At 32.7% G+C, this 20,572-nt stretch overlaps 1 protein-coding gene across 4 annotated transcripts in view; it reads left to right on the forward strand.

Annotated features, from left to right (window-relative positions):
- Positions 1-20,572, forward strand: part of LOC129749873 (dynein intermediate chain 2, ciliary) — a 97,056-nt gene that overhangs the window by 32,188 nt on the left and 44,296 nt on the right. For all 4 annotated transcript variants that reach the window (XM_055744973.1, XM_055744974.1, XM_055744975.1 and 1 more), the window contains 2 exons: positions 4,563-5,001; positions 18,639-18,716. In XM_055744973.1, coding sequence (XP_055600948.1) covers positions 4,563-5,001; positions 18,639-18,716 — 517 coding nt within the window. The remainder of the gene's footprint in view (positions 1-4,562; positions 5,002-18,638; positions 18,717-20,572) is intronic.

A 20,572-nucleotide genomic window follows, 5' to 3' on the forward strand; every position in this document is an offset into this window, starting at 1 on the left:
CCTCAAAACTGGGCGAATGTAGAAAACGAAAAGGGTAAAAGTATCATATTTTCATCATTTTACAGCCTGGGCTGGCCATACTGAGCTCTTTGATTATTTCTACAACATTTGTGCTCTTTCTCATACTTTTTTGATCAATGGGAAAGGATTTTGGTGTCCAGTGCTTAGCTCACGATATAAAAACTATGTAAAGCACGTCTATATTTCATTTTTTAATCACATTTTTGTGATCCCAAACACAGGTACTGAACCTTCTACTATTGGCATTGATTATGCTTCACAATGATCTTTAATCGAAAAATTAATAAGTTATATAGTATTTGACCAGGTTGTAAAAGCAACATTCCCATTATTAGTTATATCACTTAAACAATGCGATACTCTGAATTTTGGTTAAAATTTAAAGTCAGTTTTGCTGCAATCACTCTACAAAGCACGAAAAAGTAGTGTTTTTACCTGCTTTGGTAAGTTCTTTTGTTTCCATGTTGTTAGAAGTGCTTGCTATCTCCATATGTGAGTGCAGTTGTTCCGCCATTGTTTGTTTTCGATGCAAAAAAAAGAGATTTATTGTCATTATTTCTTTCATAACTCTTCAAGGTGTTAATGGCCCACTTTGGTGTCTTCAGATGAAAGTTGCATCATGAATTGAGCTATACAATGGTATTTTTTGCAAAATATTCGGTGGTGCAGACGGTACTTTTAGACGCCATTTAAAGTTTATTTACAACTTTTCATGTTGAAGGTCATTATTTAATTTTTTTCAACTATTCTATTTGGAAAGCTGGTAAAATTTCAATGCATTTTGATGTGCTATTTTATAATTTCCGTTGAGAAACAACAGAGTTATGTAGCTTTGAAAAATGGTTATTTTTTATTTACAAAAAAATCTAACCGAAGCTAACTCAAAAAATAAAAATGTTAGAAATCTGAAAAAATGCAGGTGTTTTTAAGTCGCAAAAATGAACCAAATTTTCAATTTTAGGGAAAATCTGAAGACCCCCGGCGCAAATTGTCAGATAATTAAAAAAAAATCCCCATATGTTACTTTTATTTATCGGCCATATCGGTGGAAAGTGATGTCCTTTTTAGTAAGGACATTTAAAAATTATGGATTTTTATAGATGGAAAGGAGGTTAGATGAAATAAAAGATTGTGATTGTGTATTTGTAACGCTTTTGCGTAGAATGTTGAGAATAAACAACGAAAAGAAACATCAATATAATCAACGTAAATTTTAATATTTTCGAATATTGACATCATAGTCTTGATTTTAACGAATACTTAAATTTTTTCCGGGCCAGAAGAATGTGTGATGATAATAATTCCAATAAGCACTATGCGCATATTTTCACTAGCTTCTTCTTATATCCTATTTGTTTATAAAATTTCATAATCGTAAGATCGTCTTACTTAAAGGACATCACTTTTCTGCGATAAGGCTGATGAATTAAGTTACATTTACAGTAATTACCAAAAACTGCGGAACATTGGGTAATTTAAGCTAATGACAACCCTATTTCGTTAGATGATTTGATTCTCGCATCTGCATCTTAGGCTGAAACCACTGAACGTTTCCGGTAACAATTATAAAAATACAGTTTTCGTAAATATAACTGTATTTTTTGTAACAATTACGCATATTTATGAAAAATCACCGATTTATCGGTAAAATTACCGAGCTTTCGGTAAAAATTATTTAACTTTCGGTAAAAATCATTAGTTTTATGGTAAAACTAACCGTTTTTTCGGTAAAAATGATCGAATTGTTTCAATATTAAGGGTACTTTTTACTCGGTACCTCGGTGATATAAACCGATTTGGTTATATTTGGAGGTATTTCGATAATTACACTAGTTTACAGCATTTTTGAACTAAGTAAACTGAAGGTCATTTTAAATGTGAAATCGGGCGCTGAATCCAAAAATGAAATAAAAAAAAATTTCAGTACCTAGATCAGTTTTTGAGTTATGCTCCAATTTAAAAAATTTGAAAAAATAAAAAAAAAGTACTTATATTTAGATTAAAATATCTCGTACTGCATAACAATAATTGGAGATCACATTTTCGCATATTAAAAGTGAATAATTTTTCTATCGATAATTTGAACTTAATTTTTGCGTATAATCAATTGTATTGTTGATATTCGTTACTTTATGATAGAAAAAATTATAGAAAACGCATTATTTTAGAGAAAATTTTGTTTCAGCGGAAGTTTGAGACTCGATGGTAACATTTAAAAAATCTGATTTTCTATTGTTCTTGAATGTCAACTCAAAACAAAGATTTCAAGTAGTTATTTATCGTAATCGGTTGAAAATTAAAGAAGTTATGGTTTCCTTATCAGCTATTTATCAGCTTACCAGAAGGTAACATACCAAATTTCTGACAGGTCTGACCATGGGAGGGGTAACTTGAGTCTCAAACGTGAATTTTATTTTAAAGTTGCATTTTGGCCGAAAATTCTCGTATAAAACGCAGTGCGTAAAAAGTACTTATTGCGTGTTAGACAAAATTTGCGGCCTTTGATCCGCAATAACTTTTTTGCTTCAAGTCCAATCGTTTTGCAGTTTTCGGATGAAATAGTTGTATTAACTTAGGCTTTAATAAAATTAATCGTAAAAAACAATCGGATTGTGATGAAAAAGGTTATTAATGAAAAACCAGTATTTTTGTTCCTTCCGAGCATAATACCTTAGAATAAAATTCACGTTTGAGACTCAAGTTACCCCTTCCTATGATCAGACCTTTCTGAAATATGGCATGCGACCTTCTGGTAAGCTGATAAATAATTCTGAATTGAAGCGAGTGAGATTTTCCATGTTCAATACTTCGTGTACTATGATTAGTACATTGCGGTTCGTAAAATTATTCAAAAATGCAAAAACTACTATTATGGTGAAGTAACCAACACTTTTAAAATTTTCAACCGATTTCGATAAAAAAAAACTACTTAAAATCATTGTTTTAAGTTGACATTTAAGGCCAATAGAAAAATAATTTTTTTTTAAATATTATCATTGAGTCTAAAACTTCCGCTGAAACAAAATTTAAGTTCAAATTATGGACAATCCACCATGGGTGCACGGATTCACCGCAGTTTCGCCAACGTAATCACTGAATTGCATTCATTAGATCAGGAGTTCGGCTAATCTTCAATGTAAATCGGAACCTACCCGACACCATGGCTTCGTGTGAACTGTCATGTAATAAATGTGTTTTGTGTATTTGTGAGTCTTACTTGGAGAACAGACAATCAGTTTCGTAACCGTATGAAATTCAACATATTTTCAGTGTCATTAATCTACGGCAGGTATTCCGCACTCGTGTATATACCTGGCCAGCTGGCAACTGAATGAACATTCTTACTATATAGTCAGTTATAAGAGAAAACACATCTTATCTGTCGACCACTTATGGGATTCGAACCCAAAATTTTCTTGCCGATACCGGGAATTGAACCCAGTACGCCTGGCATACCAAAACAAGACACGTGCCAGCCTATCCGCTAGACCACATCGGCGCTCAAAAAATTAAGTTCAAGTTATCAATAGAAAATTTATTCACCTTTAATATGTAAAAAAGAGATTTCAAATTAATGTTATGCAGTCCGAGATATTTTAATCTAAGTAAAAATACTTTTTTTATTTTTTTTTGAAAGACATAATTGGAATATAACTCAAAAGCTGTTCTACTGAAATTTTTTTTTAAACTTAATTTTTTTTTCAATTTTGTTAACTAGTGTTATTACAGAAATTTCGGTAAAATCTACTGGTTATTCTGTAAATTTTTAACGAACTTTTATAGTATTCCGGTAAAAAGGTCATGATGTTTCGGTTAAAGTAACAAATATTTCGGTAATTACTACACGTATCTAAATCGGTAAAAATTTTAGGTATTTCGGTAAACTTTACCGGTTGTTCGGTATAAAGTTTTGAGCTTCTATAGTTCTTCGGTTAATATCCATCGGTTTTTCGGTAATAAACACAGGCCTTTCGTTAAACACTACTGGGTTGTTCGGTAATAAAATCAAGCTGACAGATGATCTTATTGACCTGTCACTTCTCGGCCATAAAAACATTATCGGACAGAATAAAGAACTCCACATGTTAGTAATTCGGAAAAATGATTACCGAACTCTCTACCTTGTATTCTGAATGTATTTATTTTTATTTTTTAAAAGGAAGGAAGTTTTTATTTTCCAAAAGACCGATATTTTTTTGTTGAATTTTTTTTAGTCACTATCCTGTAGCTTTGAATGTGTGAAATTTTGGGCCCGAATTGGTTTCGGCCGAGACGTACTGTGTGAGGTTCTTCAAACACTAAATAATCCAAAACAAAACAAAAAATAAACCAAATAAACCATAAACTCTACAAACCAAACATTCCTCCAATCCAAACAAGCAAAAGTATTTGAAAATAATTGAAAAACGTGCTTATCATTTACAAAATCATGTTAAAGCAATATTGCCAAGGTGTTAAAAGGATATCGTTGGAAACGTTCTCGAGTTTAATTTTGCCTCACTAGAAGAAATATTTAATGAACCCATTTCCCATTTTCACAGTCTGTCGACACTCAAACGATTCCTCCCCCGCGTTCCACTTTCGGTGCCAGCGTGCTCCAGTGGGTAATCTATGATTCGTACGCCGAAGATTATCAGCAGGTTCTGCGAGAGAAGGAACGCGAGAAGGAGAAGAAACCAACGATGCACAAGCGAGACGAACGATCTCGCAAGGACGACAAAGCCAAACAGGCCGAAGAGTTCAACAAACGGTATCTGCAGGCGGCCCAAATCATCGAACGGATGGTCAACCAAAACATCTACGACGAGATTGCCCAGGACTATCGCTACTGGGAGGACCCCTCGGATGAATTCCGTGAGGAGGAGGGCACATTGCTGCCGTTGTGGAAATTCTCCTACGAGAAAACCAAGAAAATGTGCGTCACAGATTTGTGCTTCAACACACTGTACTACGATCTATTTGCGGTTTGTTTCGGATCTTGTAAGTATCGAGTTTGTTTCATTAGATTTTTTGTTCGTGTTTCTAGGTGACACTATTGATGGTGTCGGTCTTTGTGATTTGTGTGCCAAATTAGAACATTCAAAGTCAGGTGGCGGAAAATTGATTGACATCGACATTGGATTCCAATCAATATTCCGGTTCCCCGTTTTCTCGATTTCGCTGAAGCGAGCGACAATGCAATAACGAAATTTCCTCCTCGCCGGAAGCACGATCGGGACAAATAAAAGCACGGGGTCATAAATAATAAACACGTAACAAAAGCGTCAAATGATGTCTCCATCACACCAGAAGCTCGATTGGTTTTCGATTCGGTTCAGCACCGATCCAGTCGAGCGTCTAATTTTGTTCCCTCATACCTTCCTATACTGATATATTGCACGAAAAGTTATGTCCCAAGTGCTTTGAACCGGACCGGCGCGCTGGAGAAGATAACATCATGCCGAACTCGGATGTCTTAGTGTCAATGCCTTTGAAAAAACTTTTTGATGACTTGTACTGCAGATTGTTACACGTCATAAACATTAACTTTTTTCTTTATTATCCTCGAAAAAACAAAATAGCTTAAATTTAGTTTTCTTGTAGATTGAGAAATTGTTGAGTTTAAGTCCAAGAAAGTCCAAGAAAAATGTTTGTTTTAAATAAGTTAATTTTTAGTAGGTTGCTACAGATAAAAAAAACAATAACAACACTTCACAAAAAAATGAGAGCTTTTGTTTATGATCACTCAATATACTAAATTTAAATTAAAATGTTGCATGTCTCGGTTGTCATTAAGTGGTTAGCGTGGTAAGACGGTAATCGCTGGTCCACTGGTGGCATGGATTCGATTACCATCTCGGTACTGGGTTTTAAAAAATTCTTAAGTTGTCCACGTCATTTATTCATCTGTAAAACCTAATCGTCAAAGACGGTGTATGTCTTCAAAAAAGTCGTCTCTACCTACTTTGCAACTATGATGACCAAGAAAAATCACCTCATAAAAATGACAGTACTCTTTTTATTCCTTCGAAAATAAAATTGGAATCGAGTTTTTTATCATTCTGACAGCGTGTTCTGTCCACGACGAACCCATAACATAGTTGGTTATCAAAATTCCTGGCAAAACCATTTGTAGAGTCTCGAGCAGCTCAGCATCGTTTGGTCGTAAAAATCACACTTCCTGCAGCAATTCCATAGCTTGGTGCCGTTTTTCGGGTATTGCTGCTGCTAGAGCAAACATATAGACACAAAGTTTTAATGGGGTAATTTACGGCTAGCTGACCATTTTATGGGGACCGGGGATTCTGTATCAGCTATCGATGATTCGAGCCCGGGGAACTCATGTTTTGGACAGATTAATTTTCGGGTCAGAACTTTTAGAATTCCGACTGAATTCCATTATGTTTTGTATTGATTTTTTAGACCATTGATGATTTAGTTAACAGTGGAATGTTTTGCACCGCCGGGATTCACACAAGGTTTTTAGGTGGAGAGGGAAACATTTAGATTCTTGAATTTTTTTAAAGCATTATTTATGTAAATCCTTGCTAATTAACATTTATTAACGAGCCAAATAGGATAATGGAGTTACCTTTATGAGAAAACTTTTCTCCAAGCAAGCCAGGCTTATAGCGTTAACGTTTATTATCCACTGGCACGGAGAACACTTTTTCTTCATAAACAAACAAAATTAGAAACCGTACGATGTAGATATAATTTATATGCATTGTCTTAGGCGATGATTTTGTTTGGAAATTTTCTGCAGAACAACTTAGTCCAAGATCTCAACTTCGTATCTTATTAGACAAAAAAGTTATTAGCTGTTTAACAGATACCTCTGTTCGCATTAATAAACAATAAATTCAATTGAAATCACTGCTGGAGCCTCACGAAGTATTGCATAAAAAGTAGTCATGCAATACCTCTCTAAGCACCCTGCAGGGATGTCAATTGAATTTATTTTTTATCAATGCGAAAAGACATATCCCCATTCAACACCTAATAACTTTTTTGTCTAATATGATACGAGGTTCAGACCTTCGACAAAGTTTTTCAGCGAAAAATTTCCTTTAGGAATTTTATAAATTGGCACACAAAACATTAGCTGGCTCGGTTCCATAAAAGAAATAAAAATGATGTTGTTTTTTCGGTACAAAATATTCAATTTTCCCATTAAAACCTAAAAGTTGAAATTTATTCATGTAAACGTTACTTAAAAATTCTACAAAAAATCAGGAAGATTTGGACCAAGACGAAGCTTTTAAGACCCCAGGGTTTGAGAAATTCAAAAATGACCCCAAATCGACTCAGTCTAATGTGTCATGCCATGCTTAGAATCAAAAAATGTCAATGGTGACGCATATATCCAGGAGTGAACCGATCAATTTGTACTTGTACCGTATTCGTTTTGGTTCAGTTTTGTACCAGTGCACTACCAGTTGTGCACTTTTTGCCGTCTTGTGTTCGTTTATGCACTCAATTTCACACCTCTGAATATTTTCAGTGTTGCTTGTGCCCTCACCAATACTATCGTGAATTTTGACAGGTCGTGCTTCTCGATGATAACAAATTGTATGGAAACAAAAACAAATCTCAGTTGTAATGCATTTTTGAAAGTGCTTGATGTTTACAGTTCGAACCACTGATTTCACGCACACTAACGATAGGTTAGTGCAACAATCGATTTTCTTCATTTTGTTCGGTTCAGTGCAACATTTAGTGAGTGGTGCAAATGAATACGTTATCGGCATCGTAACTTAAGAAGCATTCATTAGTCTTTCAAAGATATACTTGTATCTACTATATCCTTTAAGTGAGGGACAGATTTGACTGTTTATGGACTTATCTTTTATACGGCATCGTCTATAATAAGAGAAAACATGAAAAACGACCAGGCTTTCGGTCTGGTACCAATTTTATATCAGTCAAAAATAGGAGATTTTTTTTTCAATTTTTGGACAGAGAACAAAGAATTTTAAACATATTTTTAAACAGCCAAAACTTGGAGAAATGCATCTATGAAAAATATGTACCTATTATTGTCAAAAGAAACATAAAAAATAATATTGGAACCGAAGGGTATAAAATTAATAAAAGCTTATTTCGAGAAAACAAGCTCTTAAGTTATTGTGATTTTGGGATTTTTTTTTTAAATTTATATTTTTCGTTCGAACGTAAAAAAAGCGAAATTGAATTTCGAAAACTTGAAATATCTATCTCAAAATCATCATCATATAACCTCTTGGTTCCGAGGCCTTCATATGTCATATTCATGTTATCGTTTATAACATACAAAATAAAAAATAAGTAAATTGAAACCCAAAATACCCAAAACTCCCTTGCCATTATTCGAACTATGATCACTTTTTCGCTTACTTTTTAAAATTTACATTAGAAATATTCTGAAATTTCATTATAATTACTATTTAATATATTTTTGAATTGAAATTAATGGTTTCAGAATTTTTAAACGTCTTGATTGACGACGATAACTTTTCAATTAAAAACATAATCAAATACTTTAAGTAATCACTTATGTTTTACCTTTGTTGTCACATAAGTATGCTTTAAAAGCATTTTCAGATAATCTTTAATTTTAAGTTAAACAATAACAAATATCGCTGAATTTTAACCATTTTCAAACATTTAAACTTGCAAAGTTGAATATAGAGTGCCGTTCATTATTGTTTAGAAATGGGAAGCATGCGCACAGTCATTTCGACTTTGAATTCATAATTTTGGACTTGAATGATATGATTTGAAATTTTCTACGAAGATAGATCATCTAGGACACCTACAATTTAACAAATTTTGAGCTTTCGTAAGTACATGTGGCCTGTGATAAAGTATTTCTTCGAAACTTGAACTTTTTGGACTTTTGCCATTCAATTTGCAGTTATCTTAGAAACTACACAACGCCTTTTTTTTGAAATTTTGGGAAATGGTGGTTGAAATATAGAATAGTTCTACATTTTAACAATCACTCTGTAAATTTTAAATAATATGCGGTATTTTTCTATTTCACGAAATACTCTGCAAAACCGTTGTGTCGTTTCTTAAATATTACAGTTTGAATTGCAAAACTCCAAAAAATCTGATTTTCGTAGAATAATTTTATCTCAAGCCACACATACTAAAGTAAGCTCAAATTTTAACGAAAAATAGCGTGATAATTGATGTATCTTGCGCAGAATTTTTTTTCAAAAAATATCAACAGAATAAAAAGTTATCAAAGTCGAAAAAACAGTGCGCGTGCCTTCCATTTCTATATATGACCCATTTCAGCATGACGTCACAACGTTTAAAAATCATTTTTTTGGTATATTGTATGTAAATTTTACAGTTCTTATCGCATATAGAAAAAAATAAACTTCCATTTATCACGGTTTTGCAAAGCGTTGTGACGTCCCGAAATTTATGGTCAGTTACATGAAATAAATCGAAGTTTAATCTTAAAACTAATGCTTAATTTACTAAAAATGCTTGAAACTCAACAAATAATGTGATTTGGTGATTAAATCGAACGATTCATTCCCAAAAAATAAAGGGCATTGAATTTAAAAGCCCATATAAGCAGGTAAGTTTTGCAACACTGCACACATCAATTTATTCGAATTTTATCAGTGCGATCATGTGAATATTACACCAAGGTTTTTTTACGTAGTTTTTTACATGTTTTTTACATGGTTTTTGACACGGCTTTTTACGCGGTACGATTATCGGTTTTTTACGCGGTTCGTGTAAAAGAAAACCTTACTGTATTTAGAAAAAAAACTAATACCTACTAGGGAAAACTTATTCATTAAAGCGTTGAAATGTGTTTCTAATTTTTTTTTAAATTTTTAATTGCAAATGAAAGGAAATGTTAATGATAATTTCAAAAGCCTATTAAAAGTTTGTTAACGGACACTAGTGTGCCCAAATCGGGCGTTCGAAAGCAACAATTTAGGAACTTTGAAGTAGATTTAAAGGCTTAATTCTACTTGTTTCGTACTTCAACTCATGTTTGCATAAACAAACACGTCGTTACTTGGGAAACGCCAATGTGAAGTACACATTTAGTTCCGGATGAACTTTTAACACCTTTAAAATGGGAATGGAGTAAAAATCACGAACTAGAAAGTCTTTTGATAGAAAATCATCACAACAAGCAAATCGTTGCGTACTCATGATTTTCATATAGAGCAGCAAGCTCGATTTTCAAGCTCAGGTTGAAGCCTTGGTAAGAACATGTTATTTAAATGCGAGTTAGTAACAAATATGGTTGATTGATTTGAATTAAATTAGCGGACTTGAGAAGGTGGTCGATTTTTTGTACTGCTAATAAAAGTGCTTTTAAAAGCTGGTTAGAAGTTGTTTAGCAATTCATACGAACTTTTTGTCAACTTTAAAGTTCGTTCAGCTACCTAAAAACTAAGCTGAAAAAAAGTTGTATTACCTTACACGATTCAGCTGATCAAACCTGATAGAGGAATGTTATCCAAACTTTTTGGCTATATTGGCCAATTTATTTTCATTAAAGTTATTCACGAAGCTTTAATAATGACAAATAATTCATCCCAATGTCCCATTTTGATAAGGGTTATGGTATAAAAAGACATTGAGTTTAAAAAATAAACTTCTGAATACGAAAAATACATGATCGTTAATCGACGTTAATATAACAGTTTATGAAGGTTTATAACTGTTATATGATAACTCTTATCGGAATGCGTTTTTCAGATGGAATGTTGTCGTAGTTAAAACTCAAAAACACTCAAATTAAATGAAAAATCAGACGACAAGGGCCAAATTTATTGCTGAAAAACATGCAGAACCAAATCCACATAATGCCATATAAACATCAGGTTTGTTACGCGATCCCCTTCCGTAAAATAATCTGGCACAAATTTTGCATGGGACCTTGTTCTGATATATATATATATTTGATTTTTTTTTAATTTTGTATTTTTGTTGAAAGTCTCTTTTGTGAGATTTTATGTGAACACGGAGTTTGATTTGGACAGTTTATTTAGAAAAAAATTATAAGAAATTTATTTTACATTAAAGTGTTATGAATTTGTTTACGTGTTTACAGATTCTTCGAATCTCTTTGCAGTTATTCCATGGATATTTATTTTTTTAGAACATAATGCTAGCAGGTAATAGAAGCTATTGGCACGTTTCTTTATAAAATTTTGAAATAGAAGAACGTAATCTTTTTGCAAGATTTTTACTCAAATCACTGATAACTACCTTTTTTATGATTCACAAATATTCTTTAAAACAAATCGCTAATGATTTCATGTTTATGATAGTTTGTTTATTCTCAACTTAAGTGTTCAACAAGCGCGGGTTTAATTTTTTTATTAGAGACGTTTTAAAATAACCGCGTTTATGCAAAAAAAATTATGCTTCTTAATTTCGTTAAAAACTAGATATGTACCCGTACTTGGCCCCCTAAGGCATGGTTGACTATATTTCCCACGATTGTAGTCTTCCTGAAATATGTACCTTCAAAAGTCCTTCGACAAATCTGATTGAATACTAGCCTGAAATGCAGTAAAAATATGTCCTTGCTTTAAAGCTGTGGATTATTTGAGATAAATCTGATAAAACTAATAATTGAAATGCTCATTATTGTTGCCCCCGTTCCGAATTGTGGCCCTTTATGAGTTCCTTAAATTGGCCGTCTCTGAAAGAAATTTGCCTCACTAATACAACAACAGCCCCCACGAATTCGTTGATAATATCCTGGAAGGAAGCACAACAATGTTTTGAATTGTTTTCAAAAAATCGGAAGTACGAAAGTCAATAAATTTTAGGAATTGATATTTGCGTGCAGAATTATAATCTAACGTAAAAAAGTTTCACTTGTTTATTTCAGTTTTTGATGTGTTTAAAATTTCTATTGTCAAAAAGACTATCTAAAACAAATAAGTTCCAAAATTTTGCATGGGTAACATAAATATATTTATTGACCAAGCAAACAAATCGTTTGTTCAATTTTTTAAAATAAAATCATGTTTCTATTGAAGTTAAGATTTGTCACGGTGGAGTCTAATTTATTTGTATCAAGCAATCATAATCATCCCGCATTTTGACCTCTGTCCGTCTTTAATATGTTTCGCAAATGATCAGCAAATGGCTCAGCTACAAAGGCTTCAGAACAAAATCATGAGGTTGATCCTTAGATGCCATCGAAGGACGCCTGTCCAAAACATGCTAAGTGCTCTACAATGGCTATCAATTAGGCAGCGAGTAACATACCTCACCTTGATTTTAACTTTTTAAATCGTGAAAGGAATAGCACCAGAATATATCCAAGAACGGATAGTAAGAGGAACGGACCTGCATCACTATGGAACACGTTTTGCTTGTGAAATACGATCTGCATCATTTTTATTGGCATCTTCGCAAAATTCATTGTTTTATCGAGGCATAAGACTATTTAATAATCTACCAACGGAAATCAAAAGAGAAGAGGATTTCAATCGTTTTAAGATTAAGTGTTTGGCGTTTGTAAAAGTTAATTTTAGTTTATAGTACGTGTTAAATGTGAGTAATTTATTACCAGATGATGATGAAGTCAACTGAACAAACGTCTCTGAGCCTCACATGACAAATATCAAAAGCAACGCGATCTGGGGCGCGGTAAAACCCTGAAATGGACTCATGTGTGTGTGTGGGAAGGGTTTAATACCCTGAAATATCTCTTTTCTCAGATGGTCCCTGTTCAAAAGTTGATAATTGAAAGCACCAAATTAAAAAGCAGATTAAAAAGGCAATGATGGACGTACATACATGGGAATACATTCACAAAAAAACCAGCAACTAAAAAAATCGACCAAACATGAGGAGACTTTACTTAATATCTTACTAGATAATCCAGCCCAAGATCCCATGTACGGGGGAAAGTGGAGGGTCATCATCATCAACATACGATGGTGAATGTTGATTTTTTTTTACTCCACTCCCATAAAAGGAGGAGAGACATTTTTAAAAACCATTATCACCGAGGCAATATGCAAGCAAAAGCTAAAACTACTTGAATTCATTTATGGAAGCGCATTGTAATACAAAACTCATATTACATAAGTACTATAATAGTATAGAAGTGAGAAGTCATGAACGATTCCGAAAAAATACAATATTCGTGACGTCAAAACGCATTCTTCACCCGGATGCAAATCTCAAACTTTTGAATTGATTTTAATTCTTAAAAATGCATAGAATTTTTCTCAAAAAGTTTGAAGAGACCCCCAATTTTCGACATATGTGACGTTTAAAGAAATCATGAACTGAAAAACAGTACAATTTTCGTGACGTCACAATGCTTAAAACTAGATACCTTTATCACCGATTCTAGTGCGTGAACTTACTGTGATTATTATGAATATAACTAGCTGACCCGGTGTGCTTTGCTCCACCTTCCAAAATTCAATTAAATTTGTTAAAATAATTAAAATTCAGTTTTATTGCCTAGACAGCGTTTCAAACCATATTTCAACATAATTTAGAAGCAAATTCTTTAAAAAAAAGAAAGCACCAACACCTGAAGTTTCCAACTACAGTTCAAAGATGTTTTTATAATATTTTCTTATAATTTATCTCTAGATTTGTTTTTCAAGATCTGAAAATTTTACTCTGTTTTTATAAACTTCAAAAAGTTCATAATGATGTCAAAATGTATGTTTTAATGATACAGACTTCCAGTCCTTTTCCTCTGGCAAAGCAAGAAGTGCTACTATTAAATCATTTTTTGTATCTAAATGACGCTGATTTCGCTTTATTTGTCTCATAAGTTTTCAAATTATGCCAAATATGATTTGAATAAAGATCTTCTTTCCAACTCTACCCAGAAATAAGGAAGGCTCTCAAACTTTTTGTATGCAAACAACCTCTCTTCCTTTTGCTCGATAAACTCCTCGATTCATGTCAACCAACTTGTATGGAAGCCCTGATAAGTTTTCAAGCTATTCAACGCAATTCATATGGAACACCCTTCGTTCCTTCCATCTTAACACTGCAATGCAAACAGGTTTGTAACACTCGTAAAAGCATATCTCGTACCCAAATACCTTCCCATGTTAAAATCATGTTAATAATGTTTTCGCCATATACTAAATCTGTAGACGTGACCTAATATTACTTGAAGTAATTCCAAACTGCACCTGTCTTTTTTACTACAAATTACTATACTTTTAATTGTTTAAGCAAAAAGTGTAAATAAAATTCATACGGATAAGCTAAAACCCAACGAATCAAGGAAAAAGGGGTTCAATTTTCTCTCTTTTGTGATGAGGGTCCTTTTAAAAATTTCAACTAACTGACCTTATCTTTTCATTAAGAATCGATTGAAAAGTAGATTTTCAAAGATTGAATGGATCGAAAAAAAATCTGTTCATGCTTCGTTGGTGGTGGTATGAATATTTTCTAGCAGTTCATGCAAAAATCACAAAGAACCTTAAAATGTAAATTTTTGCGCCGAGAAGGTTAACAGTTATCAGTTTCTTTTGCTTCTATTTTTTAATTTAAATCTTCACTTCAATTCAGATACCCCGGGCAAGTGCAAACGGATTTTACCATAGTTGAACTTTTATAAATCTAAGAAAAAATTCAAATCCTGAAAACAAATCAATTTTCTTTTGTGGACAAAAAGATATTTCTAAGCTAACATTTGTCTCGTTTATTGAGGCAAGTGAAAACACTATGTTTTTTTTAACTTATTCGTAGATGCGAAACATAATGTAAGGCTTTGAAATTAATTCAATACTTGCTCCTGTTTGTTTTTTTCAAATTTTATTGATAAATCTGAAGTTTTTTTGCAGTATAAGTTTATGTATGATTACCCCAACAACTTATTGATCAAGAAACGAATTATTTTTTTTTTTTTTTTGTAAACGTTGAACGTTGTGTACTTTCCTAAATAAAATCTGTTCCGGAAAATGCATATCCTCATCTCTTTTTTTATGAAAAAGTGGTCTATTTTATTGATAACTTCCGCTTGCAAAAAATCAAAATATTCTCTGCATTCGGACTTTGAAAACATCAATCCTCTAATTTAAATGACAGGCTCTTGTTCAGCTCAGTGTCTGTTCATTTTCCTCGGATTTTGTTTTTGGTTCTAAAAATTTATGAGGCGCTTGATACATATTCAGTTAAGAACATGTTCAAAAAATGTTTTCAATCTATTTCTGTTGAAACATCTTATTCTTTTTTCTGTTTTCGATTGCATCAAAACTAACCTTCAAGGCGTATTGATTTTAAAATTGTATGTAAATCTTCCCACTTGTTTTTCAAACGTCCGCTAACAATCATACCATCATTCCATACTTTTTAGACAACAATCACATCTAGGGTCACATCTAGGCGTCATTCATTACCATGTGCTGTACAAATGAGCTAGGAATCAAGAAGAAAAAAATCACATCTAGGCTTCATAGCGCCTCCACGTGCATTGAAAATAGGCTTGGTTGAAAAATACGCGCCTGAATGTTCCCACTAATCAGTATGCTATGCCAAGGCTGCTATCCTCTAACGACGTCTGCTCGCGACGCCTCGACCATGGAGACGAAAAACAAACCGCCCAAAGGAAAAAAAAACTCAAAAAAATGGAAGACATGACTTTTATTTGATTCAAAAAACTACAAATTTAATTATTACGGACAACTGATGCGACTTTGTGTTGTTTTTATTCGATATAAACCGATTCGCATGGCTACAGAATATTCTAAAAATAATTTCATTCGAATCGTTTGGGTCATTTCGGAGGAGTAGTACTACAAACACCGTTACAAGAGAATTTTATATAATAGATATCATGCCTGATAAAAAGCTTTTTAACAATCATTTTGCAATAATTTTTTTAACATAGCTAGATTTTTAACAAAGTTATGTTTCAAATAAAGAACAATTGATTGAATAAGTTAATTTTCGTGCTAAAATTTTCAAATTTCAACGACAACTAGCTCAATTCTCAAAAAAGGAATAACCTTTCTAATGCTGTGTAAATTATTTTAGAATAACTAAAAATAAAATTCAGTTCTCGAGTTGAGTGACGTTTGGAATGGGTTATATACAATAATGAACGGTACTGGTGATGCTTCTAAACGTGAGAAACAATTTTAAGATCGAGGAGACTGGTGTATTTTTGGCCACTGTTTGTAATGTTCCATAACTGCTATGTAGTATAAAAAAAGTGAAAAAATTATATGATAGTTTACGTTTACAACGTACCTTTTGACAAAAGAATTATGGGAGTTAAAGAAGATATGTTTTATGTTATTTACCAAGTAATTTACCAAGACATATGCCACTGACACAAGATCAACAAAGTTTGAAACATCGCAGCGATGAATTACTCTACACAAACAATTAACTATGTATAATTTTTTTTTTCGTTCTACTCAATCCAGAGTCAAAGTCTTGTCTTAGAATGGAACTAATTCAAAAACCTTGAAAATGTTTAATGATTAAGGATTTTTAAACGGGAAACAGCAAACGATTTAGAGCAGAAAATCATGTTAGGGAGTTTCCATATTTTTATTTTGTTGATAAACATGGAAAGATTAGTCTCCGAAATAAACATAATTTTTTTTCGAATCTTATGAAAGATTGTGATGGTGGTCTAGAAGGAGCGTTAAAATTGTCAAAGCAAGGTCTTGAGATCGAATCTAGACCTTGCTTTGTGGACTGGTGGTTTTAACATTTGAAAGATGCTTGCCTTTATATCCTTGAAAGATGTTAAGTGCTAAGATCTCTGCAAAGTTTACCTGAGTTTAATAAATCACACAAATTTAAAATTTCAAATCCAATCCAACTAAATAAGCACATCCGATAAAATTCAATCTGACTAAATTAAAATTGCAATATGCAAACTTAGTTTGATGAGTCTTCAAAAATTATATTTGGACTAGCAAATTCATAATCAGTTTCAGAATTTAAAAGTGCTCCTCCTTTTATTAGGCAGATGTAAAAGATTGAATGCTAACTTGGATTTATAAAAAGAAATCAACTTAATTTTATGAGAAGAAATCTAACGACGTTTTGTTTGGATTTTTTTTAATGTCATTTCGTTATATCGGTGAAAAATTTTATTCTTCAATAAAAAAAATTAAACCTAAGTTGAAAATATATATCTTTGGATAAGATGAATGATTATTAAAATTAAAAAGAGATAGAAAATACAATTTACGACGAAAATTTAAATCGAACTGACATCAAACTTTACTCAACATTATTCCGCTTTATTTTTCTTACCAATACATAGGTTCTCAAATTTTTTTTTCGATTATACAAATTTCCGCCAATTCTTAAATCGAAGTTATATTCAAGGTTCTCATACCAATAATCAAAGATTCCCAATAATAATAGCAAGAATTGATTGTTATATGCGTTTCCTACGTGTTTGTTTATTCAAGTAAGATCGTTTACAAAAAAAATGGGTAAGTTATTTAATATTTCTTTAAATCCATAAAATTATTAATTTAAAAAATTTTATTTGGCGTTCCACTTATTTAAGAAAAAAATTGAACAGAAATTATGAGACAATTTCTTTTTTCTGTAGTTCATACGATGATCAAGGATAAAGTTATGACAAAAATTATCCATTATATCAAGCATCTAAAAATCCTTAACGTAGATACCTACCACAAAATGTTTTAACATGAATTGATACAAGTGCAATTTAAATGCTTTCGTCATCATGGCCCTACATAAACAGCAAATGTAGTAAAATCAAAATTAATACATGTTTTCAGTTTGAAGCACACTTCCTTGCATGTTCGAATTTTTATGCTGCTCATGTCTGCAAGATTTTACAGCTCGTTTTACGGTCGCCACATATCTTTATAGCCCCGGGAAGTAAATATCTTTTCATGATAACACCTGCCCTGTATCTCAGCTTACCTCAAACCTCATCGTCTTGGGTGGGATGTTGGGATTAGGGAAATGATCTCGAAGGAAAGAAGGGGCTCCGGAAGTTTATTGACAGACAACAGGCCTCGAGCAACAGTTTCCTGGTGTTGGCTTAAGAGAGCGTCCTCCGGATGTTGAAAACTCAAACTCGTTAGCCGCCAACAGCGAGCACCGTGTTCTCGAGTAAATATTTTCCTCCCTCCATTATTTTGTTGGCTGAACCTTTCGCCTTTCGCTAAGTTTATTGTTCATTCATTGAATTAAAAGATACTGTACCGATATCGTAAAATCCGCTTTTATTATTGTTATCTCAACCAGCCGGCTACCTTCCAACATATATCTCTGTGCTGTCTGTATAAACCGGCAAAGGATTTGGAAGTGCTTTTCAACAGCCGGGCGTGTTGCCGGGGCCAAGTTTATTTGAATGGTGTCTGTCTGTGCTTTTATTCTGAATCTGTAGAAACACCCCCGCAGCGCTTCCTTCCAAAACACTCTGCTCTGATTTTTGAATATTGCTGAAATCACACCCGAAAGCGTCAGAAAAGTCGCATCCAGAATGGAAATGATGCCGGATGTACTGGCAGATTTTCCGCCTATTATAGCATTGTGTATGAATATAAATATATGTGTGTTTGTCTGAGTGTATGTATAACCAAAACTGTGCTCGGACTGTTGATTAACATTTTCTCCATTTTCTTTCTTTTTTTGTTTCATTTCTTGCTCTTTTTATCTCATTCCAGTGGACTTCATGAAGCAAGGCAACGAAGGAGCAGTTTGCTTGTTCACAATCAAAAATCCGTCCTTTCCCGACTACCGAAGTGAGTCCGTTGATTTTTTTTTTTGTAGCCTTCCCCTTCTCTCTCTATCTTTCCTTTCAATTTTGGTACTGGAACTTTTTCCCCGTGGTTTGGGGCAGCAGTAGCGTATTGCAAATTATTAGATTCGATTGTAGGATTATGTGTTTTCTAATTGAAAGTCATGCTTATGGAGCGCGAAACTTTTCCGGGGCAATGATTGGAGTTTTCAGTACCCATTTTGAGGGTTCCATTGTTGAACGAGTGTTCTAGGGGGATGAAAGTGAAATATGTTTTTTTTTGTTTCGAGCACAGAAATTGACATTTGTTTTTAAATGGACGAATACGGAAGAAAACTAAGATGAATTGCAACTTTTGTCTATATGGTTCATAAATCTTTCAAAGATAATTTAATGACAAGACAAGGGTTGCATTTTTTTTTATTTTAACGATGAAATTTTGAAAGTGTTCTGAATGCTGTGTTGTATTATTAATTTTTCAGAGCCCAAAAAAATCAAGTTTTATTTTCAGTTAACAATTTTCAACATATTGGTGTTCCCAACATTACCATTAGTCGTTGAGTAGCAATTTGAAATAATCTAATTTGAAGTAATTTTTGTAGAAATAAAAAATTATTTTTGTAGAAGTAAAAAATAGATCATCTGTCACCTGTGGTGTGCGTAAGTTTGATTACATTTGCTGAAAACTGATGTAGTTCTGGATGCACTAAAATTTGTAATGAAATGAACACAGCCATTTTACCTAGGAAACCAAGATAAAACAAATCTCTGCTCCAAATGAAATTGATAAGACATATTTTTCTTCAGTCGAATAAAAAATCTTAAACATTGATCTTGAGGCTTCGGATTTTTTTTTAATCGAACAAAAATACCTAAAATTTAGTTCACAATCTTATTCATGAAATTTTTTTCGATCAAGTTTCTGTTTTGCGAAAATATTTTTTTAAATCGATCACTCCGCTAGAATTGTATCATATTGTAGAATTTTTTTTGCTTTGGATAGAAAATAGGTTTTCATGAGGATTAAACCTTTAATTTTTTTTTTTAACAAATTAAGGAAAAGTGATTTTGGTTATAAAAGTAAAAAAGTATGTTAAAAAAAGCGAAAATTAAATGATAATAAAAGAATAAAACAAAATAGTACAAAACACGCATAAAAGTCATAAGACTTACTACGGAGTTCGCCAAAAGGAAGCGGTTTTTTAGATATGGTGAGCTTGTAGCATCCTGCTATGATGAATTCATCATCATTCCTTCAACAGCATTGCTGATTCAAGTAAATGTTTCAACTAAATATTTCAAGTTCAATATTGATTCATCCAGTCACACTCTAGTGAGTCAGTCTGTTCTAGTTGATACTCAAACATTGCCTTAAATCATACCCATGTGCCTTGATAAGAATCATTTACATTAAAAATCAATCAACTAGGATTAATGATTAGTTCTTGAAAACACTATATTCAGACCATTACTTATTTTCGTGATAGTTCAACCTCAGCAGTAGAAATGTTGTTTAGTGCATAGAACGAAGCTTTGATTTAAACCAAAATTTTAATACACTATTTTAAACTGAATTTACTTTTCAATAGTCTTTTTAAATCATACTTGAAAACCGTATCTGGTATGGTGCCAGAGGAGTTCAAGTGTTACACTTTTACCCCTCAGGCACCAAGTGAAACGTACAATTGAAATCATCACAAATAAAATATACAACACGTTTAACAATGTTCATCAAAACTATTTACAAACGCTCATCAGCCAAAAAATGTTGTCATGTAAACAGAATAAGGACCGCGTTATTTGTTTCATAAACTACTGGATCAAATTGTACAAACTTTGTATCACATTTAGTTTCTAGCA

This window comes from Uranotaenia lowii, chromosome 2 (assembly GCF_029784155.1).
Source record: "Uranotaenia lowii strain MFRU-FL chromosome 2, ASM2978415v1, whole genome shotgun sequence".
Taxonomy (NCBI): Eukaryota; Metazoa; Arthropoda; class Insecta; order Diptera; family Culicidae; genus Uranotaenia; species Uranotaenia lowii.